At 35.8% G+C, this 28,000-nt stretch overlaps 1 protein-coding gene across 1 annotated transcript; it reads right to left on the bottom strand.

Moving 5' to 3' along the window:
• Positions 1-5: 5 nt before the first annotated feature.
• Positions 6-28,000, bottom strand: LOC115627544 (sodium/potassium/calcium exchanger 3). Its single transcript, XM_030523259.1, has 7 exons — positions 27,854-28,000; positions 15,912-16,046; positions 2,426-2,733; positions 1,627-1,858; positions 1,415-1,558; positions 1,009-1,347; positions 6-943 (listed from the first exon to the last, which is right to left on the bottom strand). The coding sequence occupies exons 1-7, from the start codon at positions 27,927-27,929 to the stop codon at positions 627-629; spliced, it is 1,551 nt and encodes a 516-aa protein (XP_030379119.1). The 5' UTR covers positions 27,930-28,000; the 3' UTR covers positions 6-626.

Here is a 28,000-nt window from a genome sequence, read left to right as displayed (position 1 = left end):
TAACAATTAATTGAAGCGTATTAAATACCATTACACAATATGAAATATCAAAAACGCTTATGTTCAAAACACTATCTAAGCTAAGGGACTAAGGCATAGGCTTAACAATCGACAGGCGAAGACAGTGAATATCGCAGGGTACTTACATGCTTAAGACATAGGGGGACAATCCTACCGATTTTCTATATATAGTACATACACAGTTAAATACATATAGTATTTGGCATAGATATGTGTGTTTTCTTTGTTGTGATCGATTTGCTGAAAGTGTTTATAATCGTACGTATAGCTCTAAGATTTTTGGTATTAGAACTGAAACTCCATAGAACGGCGCTTCGGATATTTTGGTACAAGTACCAGTTTGAAGGACTGTACGTATATGCAGGTAGAAGAGGTCTCTGAGCAGAGAGAGAGCTCGCTACATAATTGCACTTAAAGTAGGCAGTCTTAGACAATACGCGGGCTTACAAGGTAGACAAAAAAAAAACAAAAAAAAATAATTTATTTTATGAAAAGCAAGCCCTATAATCAGTTTGTTACTAGTTTAGAACTTTGGTCCTGGGCGAGCCCTTTACCAGCCAGATGGGCTTGAGACATGCCAATAGTAGTGAGCGGGCAGTTTCCCTTTAGCTGCAATCCTTGGGGAAGAAGACGTTCATCTCGATCAGAATCTGCAGAACTATGAACACAGTGTAGACGCTGAAGAGTGCCACGCCCACGCGCTTGGTCAGCCGATACCCACTGAAGCTGAGCACCACGAAGAGTGCAATGGTGGATGCCAGCAATATGAAGATGTTGTACTCGATGCCCTGGGTGCCCACCTGTTGGGGTTCCCCGGTGTTGTAGTTAAGGCAGTTTTTGATGAACCAGGGAACGCCGAGGGAGAGCAGAATGGCCAGAGAGTTGGCGCCCAGAGAATTTGAGACGCCAATGCCGTTCTCCCCTATTGAAACCGAATAAAGATTAGCTTTGCCTCGAAAATAAACTTTGTTGTGCCAAACGGCTTACCATTTCGCAACGATATGAGGCTGGAGACCGCCTCGGGCATGGTTGAGCCGGCCGCTAGGAAAGTCAAGCCCATAACTATAGTTGGCACATGTATAGCCACTCCGAAGGCCGTCAGCATCCAGACAATCATGTAGGCATTACCGCCAATGCATACGATGCACATGATGAACGATACAGGATACAGTTTGCGAATTTTCAGAGGGTTGGGTATTATCATGGCCAGCAACAACCTAATGGGGAACGTAAAAATCCACCAGAACTTCATGAAGTTGGACTCATCAAAGGGGTAGGCGCAGAGACGGTTCCGCTCCTGCTGTTCATCATTATATTCGCCGTGCCCTGTGGGATTAGAGGATTTTTAGTGTTTTTGATCGATTTTTGTGGATATATGTGTGAGTGCTCTTACAGGTTTTGTCCGTCAGATTAGTCGTCGAGGACATGGACGAGGTGTTCTCCGGCAAGTTTACCACAAACAGGCCGTTGCCCGTCAGCGGCTCCTTCTTCAGCGGCAGCTTGGCCTTGGCGCTGTTCTCGGGCGGGGCCGTTAGATCTACAAGTGATGGTTTTCCCATTATCAGACATTGATAACTTTCTGATAATATGGAGGGGCCGACTTACCGTAACGCGTGGAGAAGCAGCAGTTCATTTTGTCCTCGATAAACACACGAATGGCGGGCATGAACTTGTTGTTGTTAAACGTTATCAGATAGTAAATAACTAGAAAGCCCATCATGATGCACGACTCGACGAAGCTAATGCTGCCGCCCCAGGCGACCACCAACAGAATAATCGTATTAAACCCATAAATGACGCAGTCGCGCGCTATGGGCCACCAGTCCAGCTGAACCGGCTGCAGAATCGACAAATCAAAACGGAAAATAAACTAATTATCTTAAGTAGCAAAATTACACTCAGAAATGACGATAATGCTCCAGTATTTCGAAGATACAACTAAACGAGAAAGGCCCAACTTTTGGGCCAATTCGCTCCAAAAAACAAACTGTTTGCTTTTCTAATGTTGAAGTAACAAATATTTCATGAAATCAAACAAATGGAAATGTACCCTATCTGTTTCTCTTTTCTAAGCGAATTTTAATATTATTTTTTATCTGCGACTTATCTTTTTCAATCAATCAAATGAACTTTTGGTCAAAAAACAAGCACACATTGCTCACAGATGGAAAACTTGGGAACACCGTGTTAATTTTTTGAATTTTTTGCTTTCCTAAATCTAACGGAAGATTCCTCCCAAAACACAATAAAAATCTATTTCCTAACTTATGATTTTTGCAGGATCTCTCAATATTAGAAAATCATTTTAATTTAATAATAGTTCGAAAATGCAGAGCTTTTGTTCTGGAGCGACTTTCTGATTTATAGAAAATGTATTTTTCTGAGTGTAGATGGGTGGCTGTACCTTATCGATGGCCAGCGCCGCCAGACCAGCCACGCCCAGCGTGTTGAACATCAGCGAGCCAATAATTGTGCCCAAGCCCATTTCCGAAGGCAATATAAGCGTACTGATCGTATTCGTGAAGAACTCGGGCATGGATGTGGCCGTGGCCATGAAAGTGGCTGCCGCCACATCCTTCGACAGATGCAGATCCTCGCAAATACATTCTACAGTGGGCAGAAAGTAGTCCTTGCATATGATGGCCAGCAGTATAAAGAAATAGACGGCTGCGAACACATGCAGCACAATCCAGCCATGGCGCAGTTGTTCGACTGAAAATATTAAAAAAAAAAAACAACATGGTAAACAATAATTGCGAAATGTAAGCTTCCAGCGCCTACACAAACTTAAATATGATTGCAATTGTAGAGAAAATTTGGTAACGAGATCTTAATAAACAACATGGCTTTTCTACACTGCTAAAAAAATCACTTAAATTGAAATAATTGCACGTAGATTTCAATATATTTACCATCGATTTTGCACCATCGTGTGTAGTGTTAGTAGATGTAAATTGTGCACACTTCAATTTGAATATTAAAATATTAAATTTAAAGTGTGACGATATTAAGTCACAAATGATGACGTGGACGTGGGTTTGCTTCACTCCAAAGGTTTATTTTTTATAATTATAAAATATTTCTCCTACTTTTTTGTCCACTCTACTGTATTTAACTCTTTTCAACAACGACATTTCCCTAATGCTTATTTTATATACACCTAATTCTCTTTTTACACGGTAGATTGGTTCAAGAAAAAGTCGTGTAAAATAGATATTGATTATATATTATTTTGTATCGTGCTAAATGGAATAAAGTCGTCCAATCATATATAAAATGTTTATTTTTCAAACAGAATTTGATTATTTATTCTTACCAATTTATTAATTATCTTGACGTTTTTATGCCTTTTGTGTAAGTTTTGATCAATATTAATATTAAAAAGTGAAGAAAAGCTGATTGAATATACTACTTACTTGACTCGGTTTTGATCGCCTAAAACCGACTTGAGAATTCTAGTTTAATATATTTCTAGTATATTTAAATCGACTACAAAAAATAAGTAAATAAACAAGTAAAAAAGCTAAAGTCGGGTGTCCCGACTTTGAAATACTCTGTACATATGTTTACAATAATTATAGAAAATAAAAAAATTAAGAAAATTAAAAAAAAATTTTTTATCGATTTTACCTTTCTCGGTATTTGGACTCACGTAATTTCACATTTACATAACAATTGCGTCTGTATGAGTGTATGTATGCCTATGCGCATCTATTCGTGTCTGTGTAAACATGTTAGCAGTCAACTTCTTGTTAAATCGGTCTATCTTAGTGAAACTTGGCATATAAACTTGGGCACATAATAACTAACTGGGGGTATTTGCAAAATTTTAGTTCGAAATTCCAAGAATTACGGGAGTTAGAGAAAATCGCGATTTGCAGTGGGGAGGGGGAAGGGAGGAAAATTCCAAAATATACAATTTCTGCGTATTCACATAAGGCATCTGGGACTAAAATTTGGTGTCCGTAGGTCTTATAGTCTCCGAGATATAGGCGATTATACGAATGGAAAATCGGGAAAACCCCCATAGGGGGGAAGTGGGGGGGGAAATCAAAAAAATAAAACAAACTCGTATAGCGTACACACATAAGGCATCTTTGTGCAAAATTTTGGTGTCTCTATCTCTTATAGTCTCTGAGATCCAGGTGTTCATACGGACGGACAGACAGACAGACAGGGCTAGATCGACTCGTCTCGTCATGCTGATCAAGAATATATTTATATACTTTGTGGGGTCCGCCACGCCTCCTTCTGCCTGTTACATTTTTCTGCTCCCGCAAACCTAATATACTTCTGTACATTTCATGTACAGAGTATAATAATAGTAAATATAACTTTTTGTTATTTGAAGTGGGCGCATATTAAAATTAAATATTGTCCAACATTAAATTGAGCGTGACAAAGATTAACACTTTGTTTTGAATATTATTCATTTTTAAATCAGTAAATGAATATGTTTTTATTTAAATGTTCGATGTTTATATTAGATTTGAATATGTAGATAGTAGAAGATTAAATTAAATATGGAAATATTCAACTGTACTGTGCAACTTTTTTATCAGTGTATATTTAAATCGACTACAAAAAACGTCAAATTAAAGTTGAGAATAATATTACAATTTTCTATGGAATATAGTAAATATAACTCTTTGTTATTCGAAGTGGGCGCATATTAAAATTAAATATGGTCCTACATTAAATTTAGCATGACAAAGATAAACACTTTGTTTTGAATAATATACATTTTTAAAACAGTAAATGAATATGTTTTTATTTAAATGTTCGATGCTTATATTAGATTCGAATATGGTGATAGTAGAAGATTAAATTAAATATGGAAATATTCAACTGTACTGTGCAACTTTATTATCAGTATGCCTTTTCCACCTATCGTGCCCATGGTCGCTCCATAAAATAAGGTGTTGTAATGGAATTTATCTGTGTTTTAAAAAGGTTTCTACTGGCTCAAAAGAAATGTAAATTTACCCATCAAGCATCGGGTAAGCGGTGCAAAAAATCACAAACATCACTTAAGGTTTGATTTAATCGAGTCGTCGTCATTGTTAAAATTAGAAAAAGTAGTGGCGTGTAAAAAACCTGCCATGAAAATAATTTTCTAAGGCTCCGTATATAAGATTTGTAATCTTATCTAATCTGTCCATCATTTGATTTGTTTTCTAGTCTAAACTGTTGTATATACACGCTCCTGCACACAAACAATCACACTCGTATATATGTATGTACTTGTACATACATGCTTATGATATGTGATATGTAATGTGTAAGTTTTGTTTTTGGCATAGTCTGAGTGGTCTCCGAGGTTCCGTACGATAAGGCGCAAGACTTGCCTAAAGCTAGGTACACACGATGCAAACAATTTGCAGCAAGTTAAAAATAATTTGCAGCAAAAGTTTGCACCAATGTTTACACCTATGCAAATATTGCAAGAAAATTTCTTGCTGCAATCAATTTTTGTTTTGCATGCAAACTTTTGCATGGCTATTTCGTGCAATATATTGCGTCAATGTCTACACGTGTTTTCATTTCTTGTTTGCAGTGCTTGCAAGTGACACTCATTTGCAAGTTCTGTTGTTTTGTGAAAGTCAAGGAATAACGACGTGTTTATATCAGCGGTGGACACGAAATGTTAAATCGGGAGCATATATAAAATAAGTAATTACTACGATATGTGTTCAATTCTAACGAGATCCTAAGTAAATGTAAATTAATTGATAAGCTAGATTTGCTCTGTCTAGACCACGAATGGTACATTATCATATTGCTATAGATAAAACCTCGATAAACAGACATGCTCTCTTATACAGATAATAATGAGTTCGGCCTTAGATGCCGAACATAACAACAACATTTTCGTAGCTGGCAGGCGCCAGCTTAATAGATAAGGATGTGTAAGTACACAAATCATTAGCTCAGGCTCGCCACCGCGCTGGATGAGCATGCTGCGGCTGGCTAACATGAGCTACCTGATAAAGTACGCACACATGGTAGAAGATAAGGAATCGATGATAGTATGTAGGCGATAGCATAAGAACTAGGATAAGAATTTATATATAAATAAAGCAGTCGAGCTATCGACGTTGTTCATTCATCCACAAAACTTTGTCGCGTATTATTATCCTCCCACCAATCCTGCTCCGCTCAATACATTGGTGACCCCTCGAAAAGTACACGCGAGTTAAATAGTGTTGTGTTGTGCTGTGTTAATATATTGTCCTTAAAAAATAAAAAGGACACAAGTGTAAGAAGTGCTGCGTTGTGTCCCTAAAAATAAAAATAGTGGACTAAAACATCCAGCTCTCAAAGAAAATTAAAAAGTGTTATGTTGTGTTGTGCTGCGTTGTGTCCCTAAAAATTAAGATAGTGGACTAAAACATCCAGCTCTCAAAGAAAATTAAAAAGTGTTGTGTTGTGTTGTGCGGTGTGTATTTATATTGTCCTTAAAAATCAAAAGAAGGACTTATAAGCCCAGCACCCGTGCGAATTTCAGCCAAAAAATTAAAAAGTGTTGTGTTGTGTTGTGCTGCCGTGTGTCCCTAAAAAGTAAATAGTGGACTTAAACACCCAGCACCCGTACCAACAGCAACCAAATATATATATAAAAATAATAATAAAATCATTTATACCAATATAAAATTATTAAATATTGTGCGGAAATTTAAAAGTACTGCACTAAAAATCAATATGGCAAACGAAGCCCAAATAATAAAAGAGCAAGAGGGCATTGGAAGAGTTTTGGAGGCCATTTACAATGCAGCGGCAAAGTGGGATGGATCGGGTCAGCAGCTGGACCAGTGGAACCGCAAGGTAGAAGAGCTGAGGATCCAGTTCGAGGCAAATAAAATCGGACTGCAAAATCCTTCAGCGACAATATTGAAATCACCATATTTTAAAGAAAAATTTGGAGAAAAGGTAAGTGAACTTTTTACAGTTACTTACTCATTATTGGGGCAAATGAATAAACAGATAAATAGGAATGCTGATTTGCTAGAATCGCAGTCATTAGTAGGCCCAGATAATACAAAAAGTACGGCTGTTAGAAAGATAGAACATGCATTAAAATGTTTTAAGATGTCCTTAAAAAGATATGATGGAAAAGATTTAAGTGAAATCAAAACAGCTAAAACCCGTGCAGATGATCTTTATTATCAATATTCAAATGAATGGGGTATAGGAGAGTTAGAAGAAACGTTTGAGAGGTTAACAGACCAATATTACGAATTGGATAAGAATCCGGAATTAAAAAAGGAAAATATGAACTTCGACTTGCCAAAAATTGAAATACCGTGTTTTTATGGAAGCTATACAGAGTGGAATACGTTCAAGGAACTTTTTATGCAGTTGATTGGCTCAGCAAACATTTCGAACACACAAAAAATGTGTGCCTTGAAAACCAAAGTAAAGGGCGATGCTGCAGCAACAATAGAAAATTTGCCGTCAACAGAGAACAATTTTGATTTAGCATGGTCCCTGTTAGATAGCAAGTTTACCAACCCTAGAGCAACATTGGCTATTTATTTGAACAACATAATTGAAGCTCCCTCGGTTAGTGAGTCCGTAAACAGCGTAAAGCAATTTTTATGCATAATTAACAAAAATATTCAGGCTATAAAAGCAATGAAGTTGTCTGAAGAACTCATCCTACAAAGCCTTTTTAACACATTACTAACAAAAAAAATGAACGAAAATCTTAGAACTAGATATGAAAAATCCCTGGAAAACCCTAAAACTGTTCAAAAAATTGACCCCCTGTTAAAATTCTTAGAGCATGAATGTTCTGCATTAGAAGCTTGCCAAATGGATGGTAACAGCAATGCGCAGAAGAATAAAAATGAAAAGCCAAGTTTATATCACAAAATAGAAAAAAAGACTTGTGTTTTGGAATGCAATTATAGTCACCCCGTATATAAGTGTCAGAAATTTAAAAAACTAACAATAAGAGAAAGATGGCAAATAATAAAAAAGAACCAAATTTGTGGAAAATGCTTGCAGATGGGACATTCCTTTGCTACCTGTAATTGGGTTTGTCGCACATGCAGCGGTCCACATCATATGCTTTTACACATAGACAATTCAGTAGTGACTAGCTCAAAATGTTTCAAAAAGGAGAAAAAATGTGTTTTGCTATCAACAGCAGTCGTTGAAGTATTAGATGGAGAAGGCAAATGGCAAAACTGTAGAGTATTATTAGACAGTGGCTCAGAAGTAAATTTCATCACTACAGAGTTTAAGCGAAAATTAAAATTAAAGGCAGAAAAGGTACAGGAAACAATTGAAGGGTTTTCAGATAACTTTTCTCAAATAAACGAAGGTATGAGTGTTCAGATTAGATCGAAAACCACAGAATTCAACACCGAAATTGAGGTATTAATTAGTAAAAAAATTGTATCTAATATGCCAAAGAAAAGGTTTGAAATTGGAAATATTCAACATCACATAGAGTTAGCGGATCCACAGTTCAACATTCCACAAGGTATTGATATGCTTCTCGGTATAGATCTGGTGCATGAAACGGAAAAATCCGGAAAGATTCAATTGAACGAAGGAAGATTGCGTTTACGAGAAACGCTTTTTGGTTGGGCTGCTTACGGTAAAATAGAGTTAGAGAGTCCTTCAAAAGAAGGTCGAGTAGTGACCTATTCTGGAGTTGGAATTGAACATCAACTTAAAAGGTTTTGGGAAATTGAAGAAAAAATGACAGAAAACATTACATTATCAAAGGAGGAGGTAGAATGTGAACAGGAATTTGAACAAAATGTGTCAAGAGGAGCGGATGGACGATATATTGTTGCTCTGCCATTTAAAAATACACCGAAAAACTTAGGATATTCTGAATCTCAAGCAAAAAGACGTTTTTCGGCATTAGAAAGAAAATTCAATAAAGACCCAAGCCTAAAGGAACAATACACAAATTTCATAAAAGAATATATCGAATTAGGGCATATGAAGATAATTGCAAATGCGGAAAAGTTGGAATCAAAATATTATCTCCCTCATCACGCTATTTTACGGCCGGAAAGCACTACTACCAAGCTGAGAGTCGTGTTTGATGCATCATGCAAAACGTCTAATGGTATAGCATTAAACGACGTATTGCATGCAGGTCCAAGACTGCAGGAAGATTTGTTTAACATATTACTTCGATTCCGAAAACACACTTATGTCATTACAGCAGACATAGAAAAAATGTATAGACAAATTTGGATTAAGCCAGAGGATCAAAAGTATCAGCTTATATATTGGAGATGGGAACAGGGAATGCCTTTAAATACATACGCTTTGCAAACAGTAACGTATGGAACAAAAGCTGCGCCATATTTAGCAGTAAAATGTTTGAAAAAATCCGCAGAAAAAATAAAAAATAAATGGGCTAAGGCGGCTGAAGCAATTGAAAATGACTTCTACATGGACGATTTAATGACTGGGGCAAATACAATAAAAGAACTAAAAGAAGTACAAAAACAAATAACTGGCACTCTTAAAAAAGATGGATTTCATTTAAGGAAATGGTGTTCAAATAGCGTAGACCTTTTAAAATCAATGTCAGTAGCAGATAGAGGGATGAAAGTAGAATTTAATATAGAGCAAGCTAATCCCATTAAAGCATTAGGAGTTGCCTGGTTACCAGAAACGGATGACTTCTCGATTAAATGCAACTGGGAATGTGATAGTAAGGTAACCAAACGCAGCATTCTGTCAGACATTTCGAAAATATTTGATCCCTTAGGTTTAATAAGTCCAGTGACAGTGACAACGAAAATTCTGATGCAAGATCTATGGAAATCCAAGTTAGACTGGGACCAAGCGCCTTCAGAAGAAAGTGTAAAGGCATGGGAAAAAATAAAAAAAGAACTCCCAATACTAAATGAAATGAAAATACCCAGAATGTTAATTGGAAACAACGCCAAAACAATAGAGTTGCATGGTTTCGGTGATGCATCTGAGAAAGCATATGGTGCAGTAATCTATATTAAATCAATAGATTGTAACAATAAAATTAGAATTAACATAGCCGCGTCCAAATCCAGAGTAGCGCCAATTAAACTTTTAACAATACCAAGGCTTGAATTATGCGCCGCAGTACTTTTAGTTGAGTTAACGAAAAAGGTTAGAGATAGTTTGAAAATCAAATTCAGCAAAATTTTCTACTACAGCGATTCACAGATTGTGCTTAGCTGGTTAAAACTTGACCCAGCGTCATTAAAAACATTTGTGGCAAATAGAGTTAACTTTATTCAAACAGAAACAAAAATTGCATGTTGGCAGTTTGTTGAGTCAGAGCAGAATCCAGCGGACATCGTGGCTAGAGGTAAATACCCATCGGAGTTAATAGGAAACCAGCTGTGGTTTCAAGGGCCATTATTTTTAAAAAGTAATAATCACCAGGTTCGACATAATTCAGTTACATTAAAGGAAATCCCGGAAATAAAAAAAATTACATATAATGCGTTACTTGTTAAAACAGGATCCATATTTCATGAGATCAACCACAAAAACAACTTTGATTTTTTACAAAATGTGCTGGCAAGGATAATAATGTTTACAGAGAAGTGCAGAAAAACAGAAGTAAAAACATGGATAAGCTATAAAAAGGAAGCGCTAACACTAATAATTAAAATTGTGCAGAAAAACCACTTTCCAAAGGAGTTATCTCTTCTGCAGAATAAAAAGGAGTTGCCAGGAAAGTCAAATATCAAGTCCTTGGCTCCATTCGTAGATAACAAAGGGATAATAAGAGTAGGGGGACGAATTCAAAATTCGCAGTTGTGTTTTGAAGCCAAGCATCCAGTTCTTTTGCCGTATGCAGATAAATGGGTGGAGCTCCTAGGAACTAAACTTCATAAAAAACATTTGCACATAGGACCTCAAGGGTTACTTGCAATAATCAGGCAGCGGTTTTGGCCCTTGAGAGGGAAGCAAATAGTCAGCAAAATTACAAAAAATTGTATCCGCTGTTTTAAGGCACACCCAAGACAGATACATCAGTTTATGGGAAACCTGCCCGAAGATCGAGTAATTCGAACACGTCCGTTTTTGAATATTGGAATAGATTTTCTCGGGCCCATAGCCATTCATCATAAAATCAGAGGAAAACGAGTTGACAAAGCCTATGTGTGTGTATTTGTTTGTTTTGCTACGAAGGCAGTGCATTTAGAAGTTGTGTCAGATATGACTTCTGCAGCCTTCATAGGGGCTCTGAAAAGATTTGTAGGCAGAAGGAGCTGTCCACAAAAAATTTACTGCGATAATGGAACGAATTTTATAGGCGCAGCAAATAGTCTGAATGAAATATATAAATTATTCAAAGACCAAATTCAGATAGATACAATAGACAAGTTTTGTGTGGAGCGGCAAATTGAATGGGTAAATATTCCTGCTAAATCTCCCCACATTGGGGGACTCTGGGAAGCATGCGTGAAGTCCGTTAAAAAACATTTTACGCGTTCTATAGAAGGAATAATGACCTTTGACGAAATGACCACACTAATGATAGAAATAGAAGCGATACTAAATTCAAGACCATTAACTCCGCTGTCAGAAGATCCAAATGATCTTCAGGTTCTAACCCCAGGGCATTTTATATTGGGAGAGTCTTTTTCTACAATAGTAGACTCAGTAGACAGTAAAAGTTATAAAGGGTTGCGAGACCACTGGAAGGCAGTTCAAGAAAACAAAGAACAGTTTTGGAAAAGGTGGTCGTTAGAATATCTGTCCGAATTGCAAAAGCGTTACAAGTGGGATAAAGTAATGCCAAATTTAAAACCGGGAACCCTTGTATTATTAAAGGAAGAAAATCTGGCCCAAATGCATTGGAAGAGGGGCAGGGTCACAAAGACCATTGTAGGTAAAGATGGCCTTTGTAGAATGGTAGAAGTAAGGACAAGCAATGGAATATCGCTGAGGTCGGTGCACAATGTTTGTCCTTTTCCTGCCGAAGACGAGGATAACTCGTCAACTGCGGTAGTTACAACCGCAATACAAACAAGTAACCCAAATAAAATACAAAATAGTTATGAAAATGAACAGTATAAACCCAAGCCTGTAAAGTTAAAAAATAAGAATGTAATTTTATATATTTTAACATTTTTGTCGATATTTAACAATGTTAAGAGTCAAAAAATAGAATATTTAGAAAATAAGGCAGGGATATTTTTTGAGAACGTTGGCGACGTGGGATTAACGCGGACATCATGGAATATAATTATTCACGCAAATCTGGATGAGTATTGGGCATTTAAGCATCGAATAGAAGCATCTTGGTCCGTATTACTACATCTTAAGGAGAAGATTCAAAAAGACACAACTCTAGACTCAACGATGAAGCTGTTAGAAAACAAATTCAATAGGCTAGAACAAAATAATGACATTATTGTTCAAAATCAGAGGAGCAAGAAAGAACGACAACCTCGAGCGCCGCTCAGTTTCATGGGCAACGTTTTCCACGCCGTATTTGGATTAATGGATGAAGACCATGCGGACGTATTGCTCAACAAAATCAACCAGAGCAGAGACAACGAGGAGTATCTCCGGGACCTAATTCGTAACCAGTCATCAGTGCAGGATTCTACAATAACCATTATGCGGAAACAGAATGAAGTCATTTGGGACAATTTCAAAGTTATTAACAACACGATGTATACGTTGTCAAGTGCTATAAATAAGAAACTAGACAACGATAACATTCTTTCCGCATTAGAAAGCTTTTCAATTGGAATGGATGCCTTCGAAGAGTTGCAGCGGGACATCATCGCAGTAGTCTGGAACACTAAGGGGAATTTTCTGGGGAGCTTGATGCCGTTGAAGCAATTTGAGCAGCAGATTCAAGTCATGGCTCTAAATATGCCTGAGGGCGTCCAATTACCAGATACGGATCCCGTCGAGCTGGGTAAAATTGCAAAAATAACGACGAGGGCTACAAGTACCTCACTGTTATTTAACATAAGAATCCCATTAATAAATCACAATAAAATGAGAGCTTATGTAATCTATCCATATCCCACATTACACGATGGAAAATTCGTCAGTATTCAGCCCGAATTTACTCAAATACTCGTCGATGACAACTCAGCCAGTTTCTATGGACTAACAGAAGGAAATCTGAATTACTGCCAAAAGATGGAAAGGCTGCTATTATGTCCGCAAATCCACACAATATACAACGTTAACGCTGCTACAAATTGCGACATATTACTTTTACAAAAAACAAAAACGCTACCGCCTACCTGCCAGGTAAACGTGATGAACCCGCGAAATTATTGGGCTCAACTTCACAAGGCTAACTCCTGGATATTTTCACTGCCAAATAAAATAACAGCGGAAATGCATTGCAAGGAAAATATCATAAGCCTCACCATATTTGGTCAAGGGATCCTTCAACTTAATACAGGATGCTTCCTACAAACTGAAGAAGCCAACTTGTGGGCATACGAGGATACTACTATGGATGTTAACTTCCGTCTACCAACAGTAAATCTGTCCAGCCATTTGCCTGAAATAAGCCATATGCAGGTAGAGGGTGAAATCAAAACATATAAGGTACGCGATATCCCAAGGATCAAAACAATCTTCGATTTCCCGATTCATCTCGATACGCATCAAATGGCACTTTACGGTATCAGCATCACCTCCTGGATTGTCGGATTTTGTCTCATCGTGGCGATCGTTATCATCTTTAAAAAGATGTGCCAACTTTCTACCCAATTTCTACCCGTAACATTTGCCTTACCACGTTTATCCTAAAAACTAAGAAAATATATGTAATCGTGTATAATTAAAATTAAACTTAAGAAACAATACTAGTTGAAAGGGAGTCCTTTCAAGGTGGGGAGCATGTTCAATTCTAACGAGATCCTAAGTAAATGTAAATTAATTGATAAGCTAGATTTGCTCTGTCTAGACCACGAATGGTACATTATCATATTGCTATAGATAAAACCTCGATAAACAGACATGCTCTCTTATACAGATAATAATGAGTTCGGCCTTAGATGCCGAACATAACAACAACATTTTCGTAGCTGGCAGGCGCCAGCTTAATAGATAAGGATGTGTAAGTACACAAATCATTAGCTCAGGCTCGCCACCGCGCTGGATGAGCATGCTGCGGCTGGCTAACATGAGCTACCTGATAAAGTACGCACACATGGTAGAAGATAAGGAATCGATGATAGTATGTAGGCGATAGCATAAGAACTAGGATAAGAATTTATATATAAATAAAGCAGTCGAGCTATCGACGTTGTTCATTCATCCACAAAACTTTGTCGCGTATTATTATCCTCCCACCAATCCTGCTCCGCTCAATACAATATGTGCAATAAATTGTACTACTTACCAAATTTTGAATTTTATAATTATTTCCGTCGTCATTTTTAATAAATTTAAGCGCATCGAAAAACTGCTGGTATAGTTGTCCGATGTACCCTGGCCGCTCTTTTTATAGCCCGTACCCAAAGGGTGAAAGGCTATACTAGTTTTGTGCGCATGTATGTAACACACAGAAGGAGGCGTGGCAGACCCCATAAAGTATATATATTCTTGATCATGATGAGATGCAGAGTGGATATAGCATTGTCCGTCCGTCCGTCTGTCTGTCCATATGAACGCAAGGATCTCAGAAAGTATAAGAGCTAGAATAACCAAACTTGGTTTCCATATTCTCCTAAGTACGAGAAACTACGAGGTTGAGTTTTTTTTTTCGATGCACCCCCCCCCCCCCCCATCCCCCCACTCCACCGCAATTTGTGTTTTTTCTTATAACTTCCGTGATTCTCGGAATTTTGAAATCAATTTTGGTAGGTACATCCAGTTAGTACTAATGTGTCCGTGTGCCAAATTTCATCATGATAGGTCAATTCTGAAGAAAGTTAAAGCCATAAGTAAAATCGCTGCTCATGCGCTGCCTCTGTCGGCAGCGCTGCCCGCAGCTGTTGTTGTTGTTGCTGCTTTTGTTCAACTTTGTGCTGCATACATACACGCATATAAACACGCATAGGTACGTGATGTAAATGTATGCTGTTAAAACTGAACATAAACATGTATTCTAATTTAATTTAATTAATTAATTCATTAATTTTTTTTAATAATTTAATTTTTTTTTTTAATTTTTTTTTTTTAATTTTTCTTTTTTGTGGAGAGTACAGGCTATTTTACTGTCGGGCTTGCTCGACTGTAGCGTTCTATCTTGTTATATTCTGCTGCCGAGACATCCCATAAAACAGAATAATTCTCGTAAAATTCAATTAATTTTATCGTTTCCTCGCGATCCCACATGTTGCTTTGCTTGCTGCAATATTGCGACTGAAAGCAAACAGCACATGCAAGCAAGCAAGCAACTGACGCAACCAAGATAACGGTAAAATAATGTATACAGACGACAAGCAAAAAATATTGCTGCAAACAATTTTTGCAAGTTCTTTGTTTGCAGCAAAATGGTTGCACTCGTGTTTATACGTGCAAATTTGATTGCAGCAATCAACTTGCTGAAAATTGTTTGCATCGTGTGTACCTAGCTTAATGAATATGTGTGATGTGCCTTCTATGCTTTGTAATAATGGACGATCGCATGGGGAACTTGAAAGACCAGCTATATCTATGGTTCTATCAAGATAATATGGAATTAGATTTGATTGCATTTTTCATTATCGCCACTCTCTTATGGCGCAACATTGACTGGGTCTGGCGATAAGCCCAACCGACCAACCCACTATGTGCTGTAATCAGGAACTAAGTGCATCAAGCAAGTTCAAGAGCAAGTAATACGGACTGGGCCTAAATCTAGATAGCGTGATACTAGATTCTCAGATTATTTGTTTTCATAGTTCGTTTAAACGCAACTAAACTAAGGTTTGTTAGTGAATTATTTTACTTACTTGTAAACAGTTCGGGAAAGTCATCCAAAGGCGAGGATTCATCAGTACCCGGACAAGCAGCTCGAGGCAGTATGTCGAAACTGAGTTGATGGATGAAGTTCAATGATTCCTCCAGTAGGCTGCTTTCATTATATTCTGCAAGAAACGAAAACATGTTCATTTCAACTATCAACAATATCGTCGACTATTAACGATCTGATGAGGTCTCAGAAGCTAGTGGCACCAAACACTGCTTCGCCCACACTTTGATGGAACGGGGAAAATATGGTTACTTGTAGATTAGAAAAGTATATTGTCGCTGGGCGCCTATTTAAAGGGGCGCTTTAAAGCAGCCAAGCTAAGATATAATATTGAACTAAGACCGTTAGCTATTAAAATATAGATCTGTTTTCAGTGGTGAAGCAGATAATCTTAAATATCTTCAAGGCAAGCTCAGAGAGTTTAATGAAAAAATCAGTAGAAATTCTAATGAAGAGTTTTTAAAATAATTTGCATCAACTGTTAGGCTCTTTAACATCAATTCTACAAAATCACGAAGATAAACAACTCCTGGCTGCTGAGCAGATATTGTTAAGTTTCTAGTGGAAGAAATATGGATTAATCTAAAAAAAAAAAACAACTTGGCAAAAACAAAAGTATTTTAGAAGCTCCAACATATCTTACACATTAATTTGTAATAGCGCCCAGCATAACTCTTTGTCGTAGAGCCGCCTCTGGGCTTTCAGCTCTTTCAGCTATCAATTTCCCAGTCAGCATGATCAAGAAATCAAAAAAAATGCAACTGAACAGTCAACAACAGTTTGTGGGTTAATTAGAACCACCTATGCTGCGATAAGATTTGAAGTTCATTTTCGTTCAGAGCCGACAGCCTTCTTCCCAGACGAAGAATGACAAATACAAAAACAAAAACTTGGCCACACAACAAGAGTAAGCGCAAACAAGTAATTAAACAATTGTGTGCTCAGATAAAAAATTATAGCCCGACTATAAATCTTGATGTAGCTTAAAGGCCCAATTACAGAATCATATATTGTATAAATAAATAAATAAATAACAAAATACACGTTATGGCACCGGCTGCCGTCTTCAAGGCAAGGACTGTGGCGGGGGTACGTTTCCATATCCAATTTGTCGTCTGCAGATTGTCATTGCAATTGTTGTTTTGTTGTGACGAGGAATGTTGACATCTTAGTGGACACAAGTTCGATGTGTGGCCAAAAATAAAGCGGACAGTCATGGGCAAAACGTTTTGACTTGCCATTTTATTATTGGCAATCAAATGGCTGAGCGGCTGTTGAGCTATCTGCTTGCGCATGATAAAATTCATAAGAAGTGGGCACAATTAGCCTAAAATTGCCCCAAGACCCCACGACTCTACCTGGAAACGGAGGCGCTACAAAGCAATGGAACGTCGGCACGTCTGCCGCTCGGCCCGGCTTATCAAAAGTCAACACAATTATATTTCTATTGGCCCCCATCATCAGTCGGACAGAGTAAGGTAATGACTAATTGTTGCCATTGTTGTTGCCCTTATTGTTTTTAGGAATGTCTGCGGCTAAGTCGTAATACTCAGCTATTTACATTGACCTTTTTTTTTGCTTGAAATTCTTTCATTGTAGACCAATTGATGGGCTGTCTAGGGCTGCTCGCCTTGTGAATTGAATATTGAAGAGGTAAGGGGTAAAGGGGTAAGGGGATCAGGGGATTGTAAGGGACTGGGGGGCTGGAGGCAGGCTGTGATACGCTCGGCAGCTTTTTGCTTGTTTTTATTGTTTGTCTGTAAAAAAAAGAAACAAACAAAAAATTGCGTGCATCTTGCAGCTGCGCGTCGTTTGTTTATGTGCCACCATAAAGCAGCAAAAACGAAAAGTTGGAAAAAGCAAGCAAATAAACTAACTAACAAGAACAGCAACAACAACAACAACAACAGCAGCAAAGACCAAATTGACATTAACAACAATGGGAACAACAACAAAAAGCAGAACTGCAGCAATCACTCATAATTTAGTAATTAGAAGAACATTGCAATCTCATAATTGAAACACGGCGAAATAGCAAGAAAAACGAAATAACAAGAAATTGTAAATTGCTCAGCTAACAGGGCTGAGAATATTACGCCGCATATTGCGCCCGACAGCTGCAAATCACAAATCGGCGAGGCATAGCTAGAAACAAAAGCGATCAGCTATGCGAAGAGTTTGCCACTTGAACGTTAGAGTCGAGGAATGTTAACTAACTTAAATCGAGTGGGGGAGCAGCAATAAATGGAAGAATGTTAACGATACCTTCACCTTTTGGGGGGCCAAGTTGAAGGAGATGACAAGGGACGACGATGCGTCGTGACTGTTGTTAAAGGTCTCGAAACCCTCATACACAAATATGTACATACATACTTATTAATGCAGTTCGATTCATCATCAACCGTTGAGATGGATGTTCTCGGAAATGCGCTTCAATCAACTGGATTGGATTGGATGCAGCTTAGCACAAGATTGTCATTCATCATTAACACTATTATTTTCCAATACCTCTCGGCTCATAAATATCACATACCTACGAGTATTGTATAATTTCAGATTCTATTAAATGTCATATGCTTCAAATATCATATTATATCATAACCGATCGTATCTTTTTTGCAATGTCCGAACGAATTTCTGATCAAACAGGGCACTATGTAGAGGCACAGTAAATCATGCACCCATTGTTTCAGGAAGTATTTGATAATTAATTTTCGTTTCCATTTTTTCCAAATATTCCTAATTCAAGATTTGATTATAATTTGTGTCATGTCTTTGTTCGGAGTATGACATTTAAATAAAATAATATCATAAATCATTTATGAAAATCATCATAAAATCATCATAAAATCATCATAAAATCATCATAATATAACATATCATATCATAGTATTATATTAATACTTTTAGACTTTCATATTATAATTATATCGTAGATTTAAAGATTTGATTATAATTTGTGTCTTGTCTTTGTTCGGAGTATGATATTTAAATAAAATAATATCATAAATCATCATAATATCATAATATATCATATTATATTATTATAATAATACTTTCACATTATAATTATATCGTAGATTTAAAGATTTGAATATAATTTTTTTTTAGGAGTATGATATTTAATTAAAATAATATCATAAATCATCATAATATCATAATATATCATATCATATTATTATAATAATACTTTCACATTATAATTATATCGTAGATTTAAAGATTTGAATATAATTTTTTTTTAGGAGTATGATATTTAATTAAAATAATATCATAAATCATCATAATATCATAATATATCATATTATATTATTATAATAATACTTTCACATTATAATTATATCGTAGATTTAAAGATTTGAATATAATTTTTTTTTAGGAGTATGATATTTAATTAAAATAATATCATAAATCATCATAATATCATAATATATCATATTATATTATTATAATAATACTTTCACATTATAATTATATTGTAGATTTAAAGATTTGAATATAATTTTTTTTTAGGAGTATGATATTTAATTAAAATAATATCATAAATCATCATAATATCATAACATATCATATCATATTATTATAATAATACTTTCACATTATAATTATATCGTAGATTTAAAGATTTGAATATAATTTATACCTTGTCTTTGTTAGGAGTATGATATTTAAATAAAATAATATCATAAATCATCATAATATCATAATATATCATATTATATTATTATAATAATACTTTCACATTATAATTATATTGTAGATTTAAAGATTTGAATATAATTTATACCTTGTCTTTGTTAGGAGTATGATATTTAAATAAAATAATATCATAAATCATTTATGAAAATCATCATAATATAACATATCATATCATAGTATTATATTAAAACTTTCAGACTTTTATATTATAATTATATCGTAGATTTAAAGATTTGAATATAATTTGTATCTTGTCATTGTTAGGAGTATGATATTTAATTAAAATAAAATCATAAATCATCATAATATCACAACATATCATATCATATTATTATATTAATAATGCTTTTATATTATAATTATATTGCAAATTTAAAGATTTGAATATTAGTTGTTTCTTGTCATTGTTAGGAGTATGATATTTAATTAAATAATATCATAAATCATCATAATATCAAAACATATCATATCATATTATTATAATAATACTTTCACATTATAATTATGTTGTAGATTTACAGATTTGAATATAATTTATACCTTGTCTTTGTTAGGAGTGTGATATTTTAATAAAATAATATCGTAAATCATGTATACAAATCATCATAATATAATATCATACTATTTACTATTCATTTATATTCCATTTATATCAGTCTGATCTTGTCGTAGATGCCGTGCGCTATAGTGCAGCTATGTATACTATATTTAGAGGCTAGTATTTATGCAGCTATCGTGTCACCCATCCATAAAACAATGCATTTATGCAGCTACAGCACGTGCTGGCGGCGCTTTTGTTGGCAAGAGTCGAGAGTGTTGAACCCTCTCTGGGTGGCCTGTGAGTTGGCCAACAGGTGGCAACAATGCTAAGAATTTTCTGGTATCTCGAACAGCGTGTACTTTTTCCAGCAGCACCGTTTAGGGGTTTCCCGAAGCCCTTCACCTTTATAGCGAACGGCAGATTGACGCATTTCAGTGGGCAATTTGTCAATCAGCTTGTAACCAGTCGAGGATCATTTTAGTCGATATAATTAATTGCAATATACAAGTATAGTAGTATGCCGTTCGATGAAAACCCATTAAATAGTTATAATAACGGCTTTTGAAATTGCTGTACAATGTTGTTGGCGTACAACAAAAGTGTCTGGCTAATTGGTGGCAAATATTTATCGAGCTTTACACCTACACCTACCACAGCCACATATTTGTAGATCTGTACTTGACCGTTTGAGCTACAGTGACTGAAATGGCTTAATTGTTTGAAACGCAAGGGCAGCGAGGCCCTTCAAAGCTTGATGGGATATGGCGGGATGGATGGAGGAACGGTTGGGAAGTCACGTTTATCGCTGGCTGGTTACTCAATGACCATGTAAAGCTTGCCCGTCTTTAATGAGCGCAACCGCACGCCAGTGAGCGTCGAACCGCCCGCCCCAAACGAATTGCCAACTCATGCTCCAGCCAAACCGCTTGGCCCCTGTCCAAAGCTCAACATCGACGTTTAGCTGTCTAGCAAGTTTGTTTGTTTATTTGTTTGATAGATATAAAAGATAAATATGCGCGGCACAACAAAACATTATACAAATAAATACACATTTAAATGGAAGGAATGTACGTGTAAAACGTCATGGGACTGTGGGAAAACGCACGCCATGCCATTATAATGGGCCCAGAAGCACTTGCACTTGATGCAATCAAAGCGCGGCATGCACGTTAAGCGAGCATTAAGCAATTGCCAACAGCAGTTCGAGTAGCTGCTTTAAATAGGTAACTCCCCTCCCCACCATCCACAGTAACACACCCACACCCACTCCCACTCGCACCTGGCGTTATTGCCCATCGACCATCGCTCAGCACCCATCAGCATCGAGCAGCTGGCAAATTTCAGTTTCTCAGCACTTATCGCCGTAAATCAATTTAAGACGAATCTCAATACCCTCTACGCAAGTAGGTGTCTGCATGCAATGCATATATATATACATATGTATATGTGGTCTCTTTTTTTATTATTCTGTATTATCCCAATAGGCTTATCAACATCGCAATTGAGATCTCCTCTTGAATTTTGGAAAGTTTAAAAAACGTTAGAAAACACAGCGCATATGCGAATAAGAAATTTATATCATTTATTTCATTAATTGACAACTTTTAAACTTTAAAAAAAAAAATTAGATCTTGTCAATGAGTGCGATATTGACGGCACTATTTGACACGTTCGCAGTCCTAATATCTTTTGTAGACTCTCTAATCCCGACTCTGTACATTTTTTGTGTAATTTTTTTTTTTTTTTTTTTTTTTGAGAGCATTTAAGTCTCCTATTATAGTCGAGTATTCCTTGTTTTTTCCTTGAGTAAAAGCTAAAAATGACTGGTAATTTTTATTTGTATAGTCATTTTTTTACTAGTCTTTCTGGTTATTGTCTCGCATTTGATCGTCTGTAATAATGTTCGAGTATTAATTCTGAAAGTTCTTTTTTCGCTGACTTTGCCTTTCAGCTCAACAATATATGAAATAGATATCGAAGCAAGCTTTCCCCGCACTCAGCATTAACTTCTCGGGGACTTTCAAGCCAAATGTAGTCGAAGATTGTTGATTCAGTTTCAAAAAACTTGAACATTTTTAAAACTTTTTGATGTTGTTGTTCTCAAACATCAAATGCTAGAAATATTTTGGTTGAAAAATTCTTCAAAATAGGGCTTGGAAAAATGTTTTGTATTACTGCTATTTAGATGATGACGATTCCCGAGCTTACAAGTATAAGACGAAATAATCATTCAATTTACCGAACTTGACATCGAAGTTTTAAAAACAGTAGTTATGCGATTAAAAGCTTTAATTTTTGTATGCTAAAAATTATATAACAAAATGAAATTTGAATGTTTTGTTCAGCTCTTGATTTTAGATTTTGATATTGGTAATCTGGATAGTTTGAACGCTATTTTATCTCATTTCAAAACAAATTTGTAGCCTTTGTCAGCTTTTTAATTCTCAGCAAAACAGGATAATTAAGAACGTAATGCTAGAGAGTCGAGTTTCGTTTATACAAACGAATGGACATTCTGACCAAGAATATATGTGTATACTTTGTGGGGTCTGCCACGCCTTCTTCTGCTGGTTACAAACCTTCAATCGCGCTAAACTAGTATACTACTTAGTGTAAATTGCAGTTTAACTCCGACAGGTAAGAAATCAATTCAGAAACGAAATATCACAAATATTAATAAACATTTAGTTCTTGAATATTTTCATAATTGAATGAATTATTATTCAATGCGTGTACAGGAAAAGTATGTAGAAGAATTATTAGAAAGCGCTAGCATAAATAATTTAATAAATAAAATATTGAGGCCTGGTCAAAATTAATAATAATTCAAGTCCAGTAAAAGAACAAATGTAGGGAATTCCTGAGTCTATCTCTCACTTAAGCGTTCTATATTGTCTTTTTCGCTGTTGTTGTGAACGCGGTAGTTTATTAATCTAGCAATTAGTTCTCAAATCTAAATAAACAATATTATATGATTTTCATCTAGAGGGGGCACTTTTATTTCTATAAAGCATGCATGCATGCATGTACTATATGCGTTAAATACATACATACATATGTATGTATGTACATATGTATATAATGAGCTCGCAAGCTAGGTGCTTATGTGGGAAATATAAAATTGTAAATTGTTAATTGTTAATCAGGCTCTAGATATGAGTACTTGTATATTTTGTGTCTCATAGTATGCCTTCCAAAATAAACAGTAGACGGATGGACAAATGCTCAGATTGGAGGCAGCTTCTCCGGGTGCCAGGAATGTCTTTAAAGACTACAAAAAGTACCCGGAATACCCGTCAGCTGGAGCTATTTATAAATGATTGTACGGCGTTGGCGTTGCACCATCAGGCGGGGGTCGGCTTCCGATAAATGAGGGAATCACCTCGCTGGCTTCGTGGAGCTAAGCTACCTGCTGTAGTCGCATTTCAATGGAACTTTGTCCGTTTGTATGTACGTGCTGTTTTGGTTATGCTTAATTGCGATTCACTTAATGGATTATTTGGCAATTGACAGCGAATCATAACCAACAAGTGCAGACATTAGTTAATGAGCCTAATGATTTAATTGGAAGTCCAAACACACACACACACACACCAATTGCTTAAACAACAACAACAATTAAAAAACAACAGCCAGAACGACGGCCAAGTCTTGCGTTATCTGCACATCGAATCCATTCCCATCGTATAAATATAAACTCCTAAGTACTACGTACTAAAATTGTCATAAAAATGAAAATATTATGCGCAGAGCGTAGGAAACAAAAAGAATGGCTAATCACTTTCGTAAAAACTGCTATGGCCATAAAGGCATAAAAATCTATAATTTTCCACTAAATTATTATGGGTTTTTTGATTCATTGCTGTCACCATCAGGTGATATGACTAAACAGTAACGCTTCGGATAGGTATTAACACAGTCTTTGTAACAGGTCAATGAAAATTTGATAAATAGAAATTATCCTGTTAATAATTAGGATGTTAGCACCACTTTGTATTAAAAAAAGATGTTTCAACATTGCATGCTTAAAACAATTTAACAATTTTTTGACATCCAAATACTTAACATATTTTTGTGTCGTAAGGAAACGAAGAATAGCTTTAATTCGGAAAAGAAGACGATCTTGAAGTTTAAAAACAAAGATCAAAATCCGTTTGATAACATAAATCACTGTATTTATATTCTAGTATACAATTTTTTGACTAGGATTTCACAAAGAACTTCTGTATACTTTTTTGTAAACTTTTCTTTATTTATCGAATCTTCTCTCTCGGAGACTTCCGATAAGTAGTCAAATCTTAATCTAATATATATACAAGGTGCGTTCGAAAGTAAACAGGACTTTTTGAATCTAGCGCCCCTGGTGGCGCTATCTATTTGTCGACTGGTGCGTTAGAATCTGCTATCTTTATCGATTGTCCAGTGAGAATTGACATGACATTTCATCGATTTGAAATGAAGTTATTGTGCGAAAATGAGCTTCGAACAAAGAGCCAACATTAAATTTTGCTTTAAAATTGGTAAAACTTTTACCGAAACGTTTCAATTGATGGAACAAGTTTATGGCGATGATTGCCTATCCCGTAGCAGATTGCACGAGTGGTTTCAACGTTTTCAAAGTGGTCGTGAGGACATAAATGACGATCAACATGTGGGCCAATCAAAATTCGTGATCACCGGAAATTCCATCGAAACTGTGGGTGAATTCATCAAAAATCAGCCGAAATGGAATTGAACATCTCCAAAACATCGATTTATCGCATTTTGATCGAACATTTGGGCTTACGAAAGATGTGTGCGCGGTTTGTTCCGCACAAATTGACTGACAACCAAAAATTGCTCAGAATCGATCGACGCTTGTAACCGATTATTTGACCAAAAATCACATTTTATCCATTAACCACTCGCCGTATTCACCTGATATGGCACCGTGCGACTTCTACCTTTTCGGAAAATACATTTGCCCATGAAAGGAAAGCGTTAGGCAGACGTAGAGGCCATTCAAAAGGCTTGCACCGGCATACTGGCGGCCATACCGGCCAACGAGCAAAAAGATGTATTGAAGCAGAAGGAGACTATTTTGAATAAAATGAATTGATTTTGCCGCAAAAACCATTTGTTCTCCTTTTTTTTTTTAAAGTTTACTTTGAAACACACCTTGTACATAGATTTGTTGCTTTACTATGAGGACCTAAATCTTTAAAGAGTCAACAAAAAGAGCCATCAAATCAAGCATGAAAACTTTTCTAGGTCTATCAACTAACATAATAAGAGTACTATTACTATAGTAAATATATCAGAGTTAGGTGCGAAAATAAATTATAATTATAAAGGAAGAAAAAGCTTATTTGTTATACTAAATCACAACATTTGAGCTGACACTTCTTTTCCGGCCATAATACAATTGAAATTCACGCAAAGCCTAGGGGACAAGATAACCAGAATTTCTACTTAGTTAATTATTTATTATCAATCTATAGCTATTATTAACTTCTCATTCCACACTTATTTTACTATATGACTATCTACGAAAATTGTAATCAAAGTTCGCCAACAACTGTTTCTATGTCATTTAATCAGTCCGACTATCCTCGGCCAAATCACCATCAGTTAAATTCGTTTAATAAACGAGTTAACCATTAAAATTTCAACTTCGACAATCGATAAGGGGACCGTGATTTACTCAACACATATATACACACAAACGACAAGGCAGCACACAATAGGCACCCAATGACTAAGTAGTATCTTAATCGGCCACAAAGGATTTAGTGAAAGCAAGATAGTGTTCATGACAAAAATGTTCCAAAAAGTAAAGCCAGCAGCAGCTGTTTGCCTCCGTTTCGTTTGCAGATCTTGTGGTTTATAGTTGGCATAAAGCTGTCAACAAAATAAATTAACTTTCGCAGAAGAGCCGCAACTAAACAAACATAAATCATGGCCATGGCCATGGCTATTGACAACTGGAATAAAAACAATAATTGCATTTTTTCACTGTAATCATAAACTTCGAGCGATATTTGCATCTTGACGCTACACCTGATAAGAGATACTGACAAACACTTTTGACTGTGTCATAAAAATGTACGACGGACAGGCGGAAAAATTTAGCAGGTTGGCCAACCTTACGGCTGTTGTGGGTCTTCCATACTTGAATTGAGCTATAGGACTATAATGTACAGTTTTTCATGTGTATGTATATAGATCATGGTTTATTTATCAATATATGTTCATACATAGAGCCTTCGTCTGTCTAAAATTTATTCACTTCACTTCATTTTATTTTCTTAATGATAGATTTGTCAAAGAAGTTCTTTGTTAGAAGTCAATGCCTAATTATCGCGGACTACCTCGAATATCACGTGACTTACACACGGCTTTTCAGACCGATATGTTCTGCACCCGTTTCAATAAATAAATAAATAAATAAATGTCAAGGACAGCCCCTGTGTGTATGTAGAAAGTTCAACCAAATCTAGTTTTATCTAAGAAAATTGCATACTTTGTACTAGTACATTAATTTATAAGAAATCTTCTTGTCGTACTAGGAATTAATAAACAAACAAATAAATAAATAAAATAAATAAATAAACTGAACTTTTCAATAATTTTTGATTATTGATTAATTACTATTGATTATTTTTCATTATTATTGCTTCATTTTGAATTCCTATTGATTGAACATACAAATAGAGTTTTTAAACTAAATTAAATAAAAGTATTTCCCTGAATAATCTGAACAATTTATGTATACTTGTATGAATATATCTTGGAAATGCGTGTGTTTTAAATACCTGCATGAGAAAAAAACGTGTTTTATCATTTTAATGTGCTTTTAGCCCAATAAATCAGTCATAGACAATTGTCGAACAGGTGTATATCATATAGCTGTCACACAAGTTGTTTAGTTCGGCAAAACAACAATTTAAAGTTTTAAAATAAATTTGCATCACTGCTCAACAAATATTTTATGAATAAACCAATTACTTGTGTGTGATGGGAATCCCTTTTTCAGCAACAGGATTCTGAAATATGAATTCTCCCCAAACTCTACGTATCCGACGGATTTTCTAAGCGATTGAAAATCCCACCAATCGCAAAATCTCTGCAGATGTAACTTCTAATTACGCCTACATACTTGTATAGAAAACGTTTGTTAACATCAATGCTACCTCTGTCTTTATTAACGCATCTTTAGAATGCAGCTCACAACAGTGACAGTAAACTCGAATCAGCCACTTTAAGAAATTGACTAACGAAATGGAAAGAAAGTGGACCTTCAATACGCTGGAGTGTGCATTATTTTCTTGTTAAATGGATTTAAACCAAGGAGAAAGAAAGACCATTCCAGTCTTAATAACAATACGGACTTGTTCAAAGGAGGATAAGTTATGGAACTTGAAGCTGTGGTAGTCTTCTTCTTTTTTAAATGCATACAGAGGGACGAATGTTCTCTACAGGTATTTTCTCACACATTTACACACACACACACATATATATACAAGTACATACATATGGAGACTGAAGTTGATTGAACGTTTAGTTAAATGATGTTCTGACAGTTAAATGTCTGCGTAGGCCTTTGTTGCTTTTCCATTTGATGGATGGCGGTCTAATCTTTATTGGTTCAATCGTTATTCAATTCATTATTGTATATTTTGAACGCATTTGAAATTACTTACCAGCACACTGCGTATCCGTTACAATGAGGGCGAAGAGCACAAAGAAGCCGAGAAGGAGGTGCACGGCTCTAACCATGATATGCGTTTCGTCAATTGTTGCACAAGAAGTTGTTCGTATATTGATTTGTAAACAAATGAATTTTAAAC

This window comes from Scaptodrosophila lebanonensis, unplaced genomic scaffold, assembly GCF_003285725.1.
Source record: "Scaptodrosophila lebanonensis strain 11010-0011.00,11010-0021.00 unplaced genomic scaffold, SlebRS2 tig00000096-arrow-pilon, whole genome shotgun sequence".
In the NCBI taxonomy this organism is placed as follows: Eukaryota; Metazoa; Arthropoda; class Insecta; order Diptera; family Drosophilidae; genus Scaptodrosophila; species Scaptodrosophila lebanonensis.
The sequence above is the reverse complement of the archived record's forward strand: the minus strand, read 5'-3'. Positions and strand labels throughout refer to the sequence as shown.

Bases quoted from the DNA above. Each gene is read 5' to 3' on its own strand.
- LOC115627544 (XM_030523259.1), bottom strand. From the start codon at position 27,929: ATGGTTAGAGCCGTGCACCTCCTTCTCGGCTTCTTTGTGCTCTTCGCC. The intron at 2,734-15,911 runs GTAAGTAAAATA...TAATATTTTCAG, and splicing joins CTTTCCCGAACTGTTTACAA to TCGAACAACTGCGCCATGGC. The intron at 1,559-1,626 runs GTAAGTCGGCCC...CATCACTTGTAG, and splicing joins CTGCTTCTCCACGCGTTACG to ATCTAACGGCCCCGCCCGAG.